General features: G+C 50.7%; 1 protein-coding gene and 1 long non-coding RNA gene across 14 annotated transcripts in view; both read right to left on the reverse strand.

The window, feature by feature from the left end:
• ADARB1 (adenosine deaminase RNA specific B1) overlaps window positions 1–13,433 on the reverse strand; it is a 115,635-nt gene that overhangs the window by 13,554 nt on the left and 88,648 nt on the right. For 11 of the 13 annotated variants that reach the window (XR_003438296.1, XM_027131740.1, XM_027132428.1 and 8 more), the window contains one exon: window positions 7,914–8,095. The exons of the other annotated variants lie outside the window; for them this stretch is intronic. Coding sequence is in view for 10 of the 11 variants with exons in the window: in XM_027131740.1 (XP_026987541.1) it covers window positions 7,914–8,095 (182 nt within the window). In the remaining variant the exon portion in view is untranslated. The remainder of the gene's footprint in view (window positions 1–7,913; window positions 8,096–13,433) is intronic. 13 annotated transcript variants of the gene reach the window in all.
• On the reverse strand, window positions 3,864–7,907 carry LOC113604981 (uncharacterized). The gene is made up of 3 exons (XR_003427035.1): window positions 6,106–7,907; window positions 4,651–4,656; window positions 3,864–3,875 (listed from the first exon to the last, which is right to left on the reverse strand). It is a non-coding gene; the product is annotated as an uncharacterized LOC113604981 (long non-coding RNA).

The raw sequence follows: 13,433 nt of genomic DNA on the forward strand, positions 1-13,433 counted from the left end.
TTGGTTTCAGGCCTTACATTTAGGTCCTTAAACCATTTTGAGTTTATTCTTGTGTATGGTGTGAGGGTGTGTTCTAACTTCATTGATTTACATGCGGCTGCCCAGCTTTTCCAACACCACTTGCTGTAGAGACTGTCTTTTCTCCATTGTATACTCTTGCTTCCTTTGTTGAAGATTAATTAACTGTAGGTGTGTGGGTTAATTTCTGGGCTCTCTATTCTGTTCCACTGATCTATGTACCTGTTTTTGCACCAATACCACACTGTTTTGATTGCTGTAGCTTTGAAATATAGTCTGAAGTCAGGGAGGATGATTCCTCCAGCTTTGTTCTTTTTTCTCAGGATTGCTTTGGCAATTCAGGGTCTTTTGTGGTTCCATAAGAATTTTAGGACTATTTGATCTAGTTCTGTGAAAAAATGTCATGGGTATTTTGATAGAGATTGCATTATATCTGTAGATTTCTTTGGGTAGAATGGCCATTTTAACAATATTAATTCTTCCAATCCAAAAGCATGGGATATCTTTCCATTTCTTTGTATCACCTTCAATTTCCTTCATCAATATTTTATAGTTTTCAGGTCTTTCATCTCCTTGGTTAAGTATATTCCTAGGTATTTTATTCTTTTTGATATGATTTTTAAATGGTATTATTTTTTAAAATGTTCTCTTTCTGATATTTCATTATTAGTGTACAGAAACACAAATGATTTCGGTATAGTAATCTTGTATCCTGCAACCTTACTGAATTCACTTATTAGTTCTAACAGGATTTGGGTGGAGACTTTAGGGTTCTCTATAAAAACTATCACATCATCTGCAAATACTGACAGTTTTACCTCTTCCCTTCCAATCTGGATACCTTTTATTCCTTTTTCTTGTCTGATTGCTGTGGCTAGGACTTCCAATACTATATTAAATAGAAATGGCAAGAGTGGGCATCATTGTCTTGTTTCTGCATTTAGCAGGAAGGTTTTTAGCTTTTCACCACTGAGTATTATGTTGTCTGTGGGCTTGTCATAAATGGCCTTTATTATGTTGAGGTATATTCCCTCTATACCTACTTTAATGAGAGTTTTTGTCATGATGGATGGTGAATTTTGTCAAATGCTTTTTCCTGCATCTACTGAGATGATCATGTGATTTTTATCCTTCATTTTGTTGATGTGGTGTGTGGTGTATCACACTGATTGACTTGTGACCTTTAAACCATCCTTGTGACCCTGGAATAAATCCAACTTGATCATAGTACATGATCCTTTTTATGTATCGTTGGATTTGGTTTGCTAATATTTTGTTGGGGATACTTGCATCTATATTCATCAAAGATATTGGCCCATAATTTTCCTTTCTTGTGGTGTCTTGTCTGGTTTTGGTATCAGGTAATGGTGGCCTCGTAGAATGAATTTGGGAACATTCTGTCCTCTTCCACTTTTAGGAATAGTTTAAGAAGGATAGGTGTATGTTCTTTGTATGTTTGGTAGAATTCCCCTGTGAAGCTGTCCAGTCTTAGACTTTTGTTTTCTGGGAGGTTTTTTGTTTTGTTTTGTTTTGTTTTTTGTGTGTGTGTGGTACACGGGCCTCTCACTGTTGTGGCCTCTCCCGTTGCGGAGCACAGGCTCCGGACACGCAGGCTCAGCGGCCATGGCTCACGGGCCCAGCCGCTCCGCGGCATGTGGGATCTTCCTGGACTGGGGCACAAACCCGTCCCCTGCATCGGCAGGCGGACTCTCAACCACTGCGCCACCAGGGAAGCCCTTTTTTTTTTTTTTTTTAATTACAAATTCAATTTCACTTCTAGTGATTGCTCTGCTCAAATTATCTGTTTCTTCTTGACTCCGTCTTGCCAGGCTGTATGTTTCTAGAAATCTGTCCATTTCTCACTAGATTGTCCAATTTGTTGGCATACCATCTCTCACTAGATTGTCCAATTTTTTGGCATATAACTATTCATAGTACTCTCTTATGATTTTCTTTTGTATTTCTGTGGTATCGGTTGGTATTTCTCCTCTTTCATTTCTTAATTTGTTTATTTGGATCCTCTCTCTTTTTTTATTCTTGATAAGCTTGGCTAAAAGTTTATCAATTTTGTTTATCTGTACAAATAAACCAGCTCTTGGTTTCATTTATCTTTTCAATTTTTTTTTAAATCTCTTTTTTATTTATTTCTTCTCTGATCTTTATTATTTCCTTTCTTCTGCTGACTTTGGGTTTTGTTTGTTCTTCTTTTTGTAATTTTTTTAGATGGTAGCCTAGGTTGTTTACTTCAAATTTTTCTTGTTACCTGAGGAAGGCCTGTATTGCCATGAACTTCCCTCTCAAATCACTTCTGCTGCATTCCATAGGTTTTGGGAAGTTGTGTTTCCATGTTCATCTGTCTTGAAGTATTTTCTGATTTCCTCATTGATCCACTATTTTTTAGTAGCATGTTGTTTAGTCTCCACTTTTCCTGTTTTTCTTCCAACAGTTGATTTCAGAAACAACACTGTGGTCAGAAACAACTCTTGGTATAATTTCTATCCTCTTAAATTTGTTAAGGCTTTTCTTGTGACCTAGTATGTAATCTATCCTGGAGAACATTCTATGTGCACTTGAGAAGAATGTGTATTCTGCTGGTTTTGGATGTAATGTCCTATAGATATCAATCAAATCCAAGACCAAGTCTGGTCTACTGTGTCATTTAAGACCACTGCTGCCTTACTGATTTCTGTCTGATCTGTCCATTGATGTGAGGGGAGTGTTAAAGCCCCCTACTGTTATTGTATTATTGTCAATTTGTCCCTTTATGTCTGTTAGTATTTCCTTTATCCATTTAGGTGCTCCTGTATTGGGTGTGTATATGTTAAGGAACAGTATATCCTTTTCTTGTATTGATTCCCTTTATCACTATATAATGCCCTTCTTTGTCTTTGTTATAGCCTTTGTTCTCATCTATTTTGTCTGATATGAGTATTGCTATCTCCTCTTTCTTGTTGTTTCTGTTTGCATGGAATATCTTTTTCCATCTCCTCACTTTCAGTCTGTGTGTGTCTTTTACCCTGAAGTGAGTCTCTTGTTGGCAGCATATCGAAGGGTCTTGTTTAGTATCCAATCAGCCACCCTATGTCCTTTGATCAGAGCATTCAATCCATTGACATTTAAACTATAAACATTGACAGGTATGTACTTATTGCCATCTTATTACTTGTTTTCCAGTTGTTTTTGTAGTTCTTCTCTGTTCATTTCTTCTTTTCATTTCCCTTGTGTGGTTTGATTTTCTTTAGTAGTATGCTTGGGTTCCTTTCTTTTTGGTTTTTGTGTACCTATTGTAGGTTTTAGATTTGTGGTTACCTTGGGGTTCCTATATGTTGACCCATGATCATAACTACTTGATTTAAACTGAGTCATTTAAGTTCAAATGCATTCTAAAAGCTACATTTTTTACTCTCCTCCCCCACATTTTGTATTTTTGATATATTTTACATCTTCACGTTTATCCCTTTACTGTATATTGTAGTCACAGCTGCTTTTACGTTTGTCTTTTAATTACATACTGGATTATTTAAGTGATCTTCAATCCTTGCTATATATTTGCCTTTCCTATTGGGATCTTCTCTTCCTACATATTCTTACTTCTTTTCCATTTAGAGAAGACCCTTCAACATTTCTTTTAGGGTAAGTTTAGTATTGTCAAATTCTTTTAGTTTTGGCTTGTCTAAGAAATCCTTTATCTCTTCTTCTATTCTAAATGATAACCTTTTTGGTTAGAGTATCCCAGGTTTCAGCACTTTGAATATATCATGCCCCTCCCTTCTGGCCTGCAAAGTTTCTGCAGAGAAATCAGCTGACAGACCTATCAGGGTTCCCATGTAACTGACTCCTTGTTTTTCTCTTGCTGCCTTTAGAATTCATTATCTTGAACTTTTGCCATTTTAAGTATATATCTTGGTGTGGGTCTGATTGGGTTCATTTTGTTTGGGACCCTCTGTACTTCCTGTACCTGGATATCTGTTTCCCTCCTTAGGTTTAGGAAGTTTCAGCCATAATTTCGATACCCTTCTCTCTCTCTCCTCCTTCTAGAACCCCTAAAATGCGAGTGTTGGCATGTTTGATGTTATCCCAGAGATCTCGTATGTTCCTCGTTTTTTGGTTTTGTTTTGTTTTCATTTGTCTTTCTGTCTACTGTTCTGATTGGGTGATTTCCATTATTCTATCTTCCAGATCACTTACGTGTTCTTCTGTGGCATTTAGTCTATTACTCGTGGCTTCTAGAACGCTTTTTAATCTCAGATATTGAATTATCTATTTTTGACTGGGTCTCTGTTATATTTTCTAGTTCCTTATTAAGAAGATCTGTGTTTAGAGCAATCCTCTTCCCTAACTCAGTTAGGATTTTTGTTACCAATGTTTTGAATTCTTTGGTAAATTGCTTATTTCTGTTACATTCTTTTTTCTGGGGTTTTCTCTTTTTTCCAATGGAGAGTAGTTCCTCTGCCTTTCATTTAACTTTCCCTGTCTCTGTGCATTTACCTGAAGCAGTTACCTATGGTGGTCCTCAAGGGATGATCCCACGCGGGGGCATCACTATGTAGACTGTTTGCCCAGTGTCTTTGCTGTGAGGGCTGGATTTGACGTGGACGCCAGTCACATCTTTCCTCAGGGTATGCTGGCCACTGTCACCTTGGGAGGGGATGTGGCTGGAGATGGAGGGGCTAGAGCCTGTGCGGGGCAGCGTATGAGGTGGGACTTCCTCTCTGCTCAGTGGCCATCGCCACCCTGTCAGGGGTGGGCTCAGCAACCAAGCTGCTGGAGCGGAAGCCCTGAGGTTGGGCTCGAACTGGCTCTGTGCCCCTGAAGTGTGTGTTCTTCCGTCTCCTGCACTGAGTACTTTGCCCCAAGGGAGGGGAGTGCTGAAGCCAAAGGGGCTTGTGTGCTTACAGAGGTCTGATGCTGCCTGTGTAGGCGTCTGCAGCTCTGCTCAGATGCAGCCCATGGTCACATCTTTTCCCCTGTCTAGTGCTGTGCTGTGGAGTGGAGTAGGCAGGGCTGGGGTGTTCACTCAGCTTGGGCTGGGACATGTGCCGAGGCGGTCATGGGAATTCAGGTGGCCACCTGAGTAAGCACCAACAGTGGCTGACATCACCCCACCCAGACCACACCCCAGGCCTCTGGGTCACCTCTGCATCCTCAGATCAAGTCTTTTCCCAGGTCCTGGCTGCCCCAGGTCCAGTGCCGAGGTGTGGTGTGGGGTGGGCAGGGCCAGGGTGGTCACTCCGCTCAGGCTGGGGAGAGCAGAACAGAAGCATCACTAAGGCAGACCTCTCCCCTCCCTACGTGGGGTCAGCCAGCACCCGTGCTCCTCAACAGCGGGGAGTCCAGGCTTCTCCAGCCCTTCCATCTGTCCCAGCGGCTCTCCGAGGAACAAGAGGCTTGTCTCCTACATGCAGGACCCCAGGACTAGGATGCCCTGTCTGTGGCTCTCACGACTCACTCCCCAGGGCTGGTGTCGGCCCTGCGATCTCCCTTTTCCTCTGAGTCTCCTCCCGGGGGCACAGGTCGCGACCCGCCGCTCTGCTTCCCGTCCCATCCAATTACGTGTGTCTCGTTCTTGCAGCCTTGGTTGTACAGCCATCCTCCTGCCAGTTTGCAGCTAGTGTTCAGTGAGGAGTGCTCCGTGTGGAGGTATCTTTGTGGAGCTCACGGGGAGGTGAGCTCACACCCTTGCTTCCCCATCTTGGCCTCTTCCTCTGGGTGCTCCTGTTTTGTGACATCGCTGGCAGTAAAACCAGCACTGGGGGGAGTCTCACCCCGTGACCTCGGGCAGCCTGGCTGTGACCACGGCCCCTGGAGCTGGGGCACTGGGCCAGTCCAGCACCTTGATCTTTCTTCTTGAGTTCTCCCAGTGCATATGGACAGCAAACTGGGCCAGTCGAGAAGCTCAGACTCAGGGGTCCAGTGGAGAAGCCAGAACTGTCCTGAAACGTGCAGGTGCTGGATTTGAAACTAATCTGAAAAGGATAAACGAGAGAGCTCAGGAGGCCGGGGAAGAGCATCACGTGAGTGTCCAAGGCAAAGGCTCACCACCAGGAAATTCTTTCCGAAAGTAAACACATGCTGTTTATGCGTCACATTTCGTCCTCTTTTCAACGTGGGAATGATCTGCGATAAACCGTGAAGTGAAAGAGGAATGACAAACACGACGCGAACTGTTAAACACACAGATGCGCACCACGTGTGCACAGCCAGAGGACCAGAATGGGACAACCCACATGTGCTGGGTGCTCCCCTGTCCCAGGCACTTACTAACTGCGGGACCCGCTGTGAGAAAGTTTTGAGGGCTTTGCTGTGGGGCCCATTTCAAAGGAGTGTGATCTCCCAAGACCTTAGTCACTGACACCCCCCCACCTCCAGACTTCTGCTGTTCGAATCCTTTCGTCTGTGATGACACCCGCAGTGGTACCTGTGGGCCCCAGGCTTTGGGGTCAGAGATGATACCGGGGAGGAAGAAGGAAGAGCAGATTCTTTCCTTATTTATAATTTCACGTTTTTAACAAATATATGTGGTGCAGCGCCAACTGAAACACTATTTTTCCACGTTTTCACAGATACAGATGCACTTCATATACCTATGATGTGGTGAAACACATTTGACTTTCACAGGTGAGCTATCCTTTCGACACCTTGGAATAGTCCTTTAGCGAAATGGTCCTGTCTTTTGAGGTCGCAGTGGTGGAGCAACACCGCTTAGTAAGCACCACGCAACAGGGCACTAGTCAGCAACGACTGCTGAGCGCCTCCTGCATGCCGCGTGTTTCACACACGATGTTTTCGGTGGCTATGAACGTGAGAGACAAGTGACGGCTGTGATGAAACAAAGCACTCTCTCCTCAAATGCAGAACACAGACTAAGCAGGGAAAATTATTTTCTGACTCGTGAGAAATTTACACACCAACACACACCAAAGTACACTTACGTCGTATCTACCAGTGGAAGTTCAATGGGTGTGGATGCTACAGTTTCAACCACCAAATTTTATCAGTCTGTTTTTTTTTTTCTTAAAAGACAACGGTTAAAGTTAGAGAGCTGTAAAATGTGATCCAAAACAACTTTTGTTTTTCTCGTTCCTGTGTAATTCATGTGCTCTAAGAGATACGCTTTCAAATACAGTTCCACGTTGCTTTGCTTAGTTAGAGATGGGCTAGTAGCAAGACCACAGACCACGGCAGAACACACGCACACCAAGAGGCATTCTAGTTCAGGGTTACGGTTTTAGTTCTAGCTTAAAAAAGTAGGTAAAGCGGTATTTCCAAAAGGATAAAAGTACCTTAACTGCGTCCTTTTAAATAAAGGCGACCTGAGCAGTTAGGACCCTTGAATTCAAAAGCTCTTGTTCACTTTACTGTTAGCCACTGACATTCTAAAAGAGAAACAACAAACAACTGGTAGCACAGGGCACGCTGGGTAGGGGCAAGTCCCCACTGAGAGACACCACTGCTCGTCATGGGCACACACACCCCATCGCCAACCTCTGCGAGCAGGCCTGGGAGTGTGGCGCCGGCCGCCTGCAGGGCTCATCATGGTGCTGACGTCACCCGCGGGGCCCGGCCCAGCTTCATCGCGGGCGGCCGCTGCCTGCGGGATCTTCACAACATCCGTGAGCCTCTGCTACTGACACAGGACTTGAACACACCAGTACGGGTGAAAGAAAAGCACACAGGTGCCGAGCCTGGGCTCTAGTTTCCCCATAAATGGCAATTTCAATCAGCTAGAGAGAGTAATCTCGAGGGACTCACTCAAATGACCCATCCCTTCCGCTCTGGCCCGGGCTCCCCCATAGCCTCAGGGCAGCCTCCCTCTGGTGCTTCCCTCCTAAGACTCAGAGGCTGCAAAGTCAGGTGCTGGGGCAGAGGAAGGAGGCCGCCCCGGAGATACTTGCCGCTGAGCAGAGGCTTGTTGAGGGTGTACAGGGCAGGCAGGTCCTCTATGTTGGAGATGCGCTGGTACATGGCCCTGGAGAGGTGGTCCCCGTGGTACAGGCTGCCCAGGATGATGCTGGAGAAGTAGATCGGCTCCACAAAGACGCTGAGCAGGGACCCCTGGATGCCCACCACGTTCCACCTGAAGGCAGAGGGACAGGCTCCTCAGTGCGGCCCCCCCGGCCCGCGCCCTCCACAGCGGTGTGCTTATGCGGCACCGCTCACCCTGTGCCAGTGTCAGCCAACTGCAAGAGGGCGGCGGTTAAAAATAACCCACTTCGCAGTTTGAAACTTTAAAAAATCTGCTTAAAAATCATCTTCTGCAGGCACGATCTTTGCCTTTATGTTTCCCACGATGACACATTTACTGAAGATTATTTAGCTCGGAAAAGGTATCAACGAGCCACGTTTCTGATGAGAAAAATCAAAAGGAAAAATAAATCCTTATTTTATTACTTCTAATAAATACAGAGGTAGCTGTAGAGGATTCCTTCCTGCTCCCCGGCAGCGGGGCCGACCGCCCTGACCCTGCGTTTGGCTGGCGTGTGTGAGGGTCCCCCACCCCGTCACACCACCGACCCTCCAGGGCTTCGCTCTCCACACCACCAGACACGCCGCTGCCCGATCCCTACACACAGCAGGGGGGCCGCTCTCTGGGCCTTGGGAGCCCACGTCCAAGCACCCGCACCGCCGGGTGCTGAGTCTGGGCAGCTGAGGGGCACAGCCCACGCGCACCTGGAGCCAGCGGGCCGTCCTACCAGCGCAAGCGGCAACAAGGCAAACATGTGAACCAAGAATTAAAAACTCAGGGAAATCAACCTGAGGGAAGGCAGAGTCCCCGAGGAAGAAGGTGGTGCCGACCTCAGGGAGGGTCCCGGAGGGGACGCGGCCAGGCAGGCAGGGAGCAAGCGGTGGGGAGGCCGGCCGGTCCTGGGGGAGGGGCAGCGGGGGCTCTTCCAGCTCAGGCGGGGAGCCCAGCACAGGACCCACCGGGTCCGCACCCCAGAGCGCGGGTAGGAGGCCGCAGGGGAGCTGCCCCCGCACAGCACGTGTCAGCAGTACGTGCGGACAGGGCTGGGGCCTGGGGGCCGGCAGACCCTGAGAGGACTGGGGACGTGAAGGCGAGGCCCAGGCTCCGCCCTCAGAGCCGCGGCCCGGCCCTGCCCTGCCCGGCTCCACTCTCACCAGCTGCACCGCGGCGCCAGTAAGCAGGGCGGGCGGCCCAAACTCCTGAGCTGCCCAGCCCGTGCTCCGTGGCTCAGGCCAAACGCTTGTCACCGGCCCACGGCCAGCAAACTTGCGGGACCCCCTCTCGGAACAGATCAGGGGCCGCCGCCACGGCCTCTGCTGGACCCGGGTCAGGTCACCTCCCTGCCCCCCTCACCGCCCCCTCCCACGGGAAGCCCAGCAAACACGCCCCCACCCCCGGGGCCCCTCCCGGACAGTCGCGCGTGACCCTGTGGAAACCCAGGCCAGGCCACTCCTTAGCGCAAGCCCTCCCACCCACCCCATCTTTTCCCCAGGAAGCACCACCTTTCCGGTGCCCGCCAGCCTGTCTGGCCTGGTACCTCCGCCCCCCACCCCACCCCGTGCTGGGCTGCGCGGCCGCAGTGCCCCCACCTCGGTCTCTGCAGACAGCCCCTCTCGCGGCGGACCTCCCTCAGCCGCCACCAGAGCCCACCTGGGCCCCCCGCCCGCCCCCCCAACCTCCTGCAGCACTTACCGTGCGCCACCACCCGCCCTCCCGTACATACACTCCACGTGGAGGGGGACTGGACTGTTTAGTTCACTGGAAATACCCCAGCACTTAACCTACACGCCTGGCATACACAGATCAATACGTGCTGAACGGACAAATCCTCAAATTGCTACATCCCATCCCTCCCCCCTCTAAAGAGGAAATGAAAACACACGTTTTCCCATCTAGCGAGGAAAAGCAGGAAACATTCGGTGCTTACGAAAACCACAGGGCACCCTTTCTAATGTAAATCAGAAGCTTCTTTGTGGGTTTAGGCCGTACTAAGCTGCATTCAGACCCCTGGGGCAAACTTGAAAACAGCGATCCTGCAGAAACCTATACTCGTTACAAGCCGTTAGCTCTGAACACATGCTTCGCGAACTCTAGGCACAATTACTCTGCAGAGGCCCTGGTGGGCAATGGTCTGGCACACCAGCCACTCCGCTGCATCTCCCGCCAGTGAGCCTTCCGGGGAACAGCGAGGATGTGCACACTTAGGGTGTGCGCTGCAGCCCGCCGCCCCAGGGCAGCCCTCTGTGAGGACTGGAAACTGGCCCCACCCCACGACCCCGCCTCACAGGGGCTGCAGTGCTGGCGCCCAGCACACAGGCGTCCCTCCTGCTCTGTCACTTCTCAGAGGATGGGCTTCAGAGCGTGGTCGTGCTGTCACGCACGTCCCCAGCCCAGCTCCCCTGTGCCGACCTACAGCCTTCCCCCCGATCCCGGGGGGCACAGCCAAAACCCCCCTTCGCCCTCCTGGCCCACCTCTGAGTCTGCGCCCATACAGTGAAGGTGGCGGACCCCCAGCGCTCTGAACAGTCAAGCTGCTGCCCTCCGGCAGGTGGTCTCTGCTCCCCTCACCTCCGGGCTCAGCAGTGCCGAGAACTCCCTCCCTCCCTCCCTCCCACGCCCGGCCCAGCCAACAGAACTCACCCAGAGGCGGGGAGCCCCCCGCGCGCCCCTCCCACCCCGCGCCCCACGCCGCTCCCGGGACTGCCCTCCAGATGGACCCCGGCAGCAGGGCTCACCTCCCCCACCCCAGCCCACCGTGGCCTCACTCCAAAGCCGGCCCACTGCCCTTGTCCCCATCTGGAACCATCTATGGGAGGTGGCCCTGCTTCTCTCTAAGACCCAGGTCAGCCCTCCCCGTACCTGCTGTGGGCCTTCCCTAGGGACACGGGACAGCCCAGGGGACCTTCACTCCCCCACGGCAGGGACGGGAGGGGCTTGTGAGGAGCTGGCCGCCTCGTGGCACCATCCGGCCATTTGCTGGTGTGATACCGGGCGAGTGGCCGCTTTCAACCATGCCGGATTCATGCTGACCAGGTGACTCGGGAGGAAGGGGCTGGTGGCCAGGGGAACCAACCACAAGATTAGAGGGTGGTTCTGGGAGGGGAGAGGGCTGGGGTTGAGTTAATCACCAAGGACCAAGGATTCAATCCGTCTCCATAGAGACCCCTGAGGACAGGGCTGGAAGCGCCCCAGGCTGAGGGGTGGGCCCCTCTTCCCACGTACCCCCTCCATCTGGCTGACCGGTGAGCCTTCCTAGCGACCTACTGAACCCACGGATGGTCGGCCTGGGACCCTCGATTTGCAGTCAAGTCAGGGGTGTGTGGGAACCTGACCCCCAACCCCAGCCCCCGTGTCTGAGTGGGGGCAGCTTCACGGGCCGAGCGCTGGCCCTGGGTGGTGGAGCCACAGGGTTGGGAAGGGGGCAGGCCAGGGCGCTGGTCCCCACGCTGTCCCCTTCCTCCTGCCTTGCGTCTGCTTATTCGAGATGACGACCATTGTACACGGTGAAAGGCACAGATCTTAAGGGTTTGCGTCCCTGAGCTTTGACGTTTCTGTGCATGGGTGGAGCCCCACTTCAGGAAGATGGAGTGTTCACAGCCCCCCAGCAAAGGCCCTTCCAGTCCACGCCTCTGACTTGCTGAGCTGTGGGAATTATCAGATCTCTTTTCCCAGCGTGTGGCTTTTCTTTCCAATATATCTATGGGGGTTTTGGTAAATAAGTTTTAAAATTTCAATATGGTCAAACTGATTCATGGTTCTCTTTCTCATTGGGGCTTTCTGTGCCCTGCTGAAGAAGCCTGCTGAGGTGGAGGCCCGCCAGCAGTGCCGGGCACCTCGGTGCAGCCCCGGGTCTCCATCTGTCGGCAGGTGCCTCTGCGCACATGGCCCTGGCTCAGGATGGACGCCAGCCGGGTCACCTCGTCCACGAGGCCCCCACATGGCACAGACCGCAGCTGCAGCCCCGCGTCCCTTCCCTTCTGAGCAACAGCGCCTCCATCCCCCTCCAGACGGCAGCTAACCCAGGCTCCTCCGCAAGGAGATGCGGCCGCACACCAGGTCCTCGGTGGCGAAACGCAGCTGCCCTGCCAGCCCGAGCTGCTGGAGGCCTGCCCGTCTGGCCCTCCTGCTGCTTGGGATTTGGCCAGCTCTGGGCAACGGGGAGACCCTGAGGACGGGCGACACAGTGTCAGTGCAGGAGGACAGAACCTGGCCTCGGGGTGACCAGCCGACCACAGCAGCTCCGGGTGACCTGTTCCCAAACTTGATTTCCATGAGAGATCAATAAACTTCTATCCAGTTACGTTTCCTCCTCAGTGTAGGCGAACCTGCTCACAACTGGGCACCATGTACCCGGATGTCCCTCTCCAGGTCTGTGCTCTATGACACCTCCCTGCTGCCTTTACCACTCAGCTCGACACGGTTACTTTTCCACTTGAGTGTCAAGTGCTATGAAAAACGAGATTTTGATTGAAGTTATAGATTTGCAAAAAACCGATCAAGCTATTAAAAGTACGATTGGGGCTTCCCTGGTGGCGCAGTGGTTGAGAGTCCACCTGCCGATGCAGGGGACACGGGTTTGTACCCCGGTCCAGGAAGATCCCACATGCCGCGTAGTGGCTGGGCCCGTGAGCCATGGCCGCTGAGCCTGCGTGTCTGGAGCCTGTGCTCCGCAACGGGAGAGGCCACAACAGTGAGAGGCCCGCGTACAGCAAAAAAAAAAAGTACGATTGGATTCAGTGTAAATGTGAACGTTTTTATAATTGAGGATGGCTTGTCACTTTGTTTTCCTTCCTGGTCTGGTCTGGGATACAGGTGGTAGGCAGCCCACAAAATGAGCTGCGGTTCCTTCCCTACTTTCCTATTCTGTAGAAATGATTACATAAACAGGGATTGCTGCCCCCCCCCGGCCCCCAAATGCAGAGCCTCTCACAGAAAAGCCTCCTGGGAGACCTGCGTCCTCTTTCTCCACAGCCACCTCTTTGACTTGCTTCAATTTATCTATTTCTTGGGAGTGGGGGGTGACTGGTTTAATTAATGGCTAGAATTCCATTCAAATTTTCTACCTATGCTTGAGTCAATTTCACAAATGTACACTTTTCTAAAAAAGTTTTTATTTCATCTCAGTTTAAAAAGATATCGGTAACGCAGTGTCCGTAATCCTCACTGTAACTACCTGAGCACGTTTCCGTTCCTGCTGAATCCCTGACCACCCGCTTTTCCTCCCCTCATCTGGGTTGGCTGGCCCTTCTATCTTGGTCAGACTTGCCCAAGTTCTGCCGATTTCATTACCTTTTTCAAAGAAGCAGCACTTGGTCTCGGTGCTCCTCGCTGCTCATCTCTGTTGCGTCTAATAATAATTTCCGGTCTTTATCGTTTTCTTTTTCAACTTATTTGGATTTGCTCTACTGTTCTCTTTCTGACTCAGTAGCTGTGGGGCTTTCTGTCACTT

Source organism: Aethalodelphis obliquidens, unplaced genomic scaffold (assembly GCF_003676395.1).
Source record: "Aethalodelphis obliquidens isolate GAN/ISIS:26980383/991018 unplaced genomic scaffold, ASM367639v1 scaffold1, whole genome shotgun sequence".
Taxonomy (NCBI): domain Eukaryota; kingdom Metazoa; phylum Chordata; class Mammalia; order Artiodactyla; family Delphinidae; genus Aethalodelphis; species Aethalodelphis obliquidens.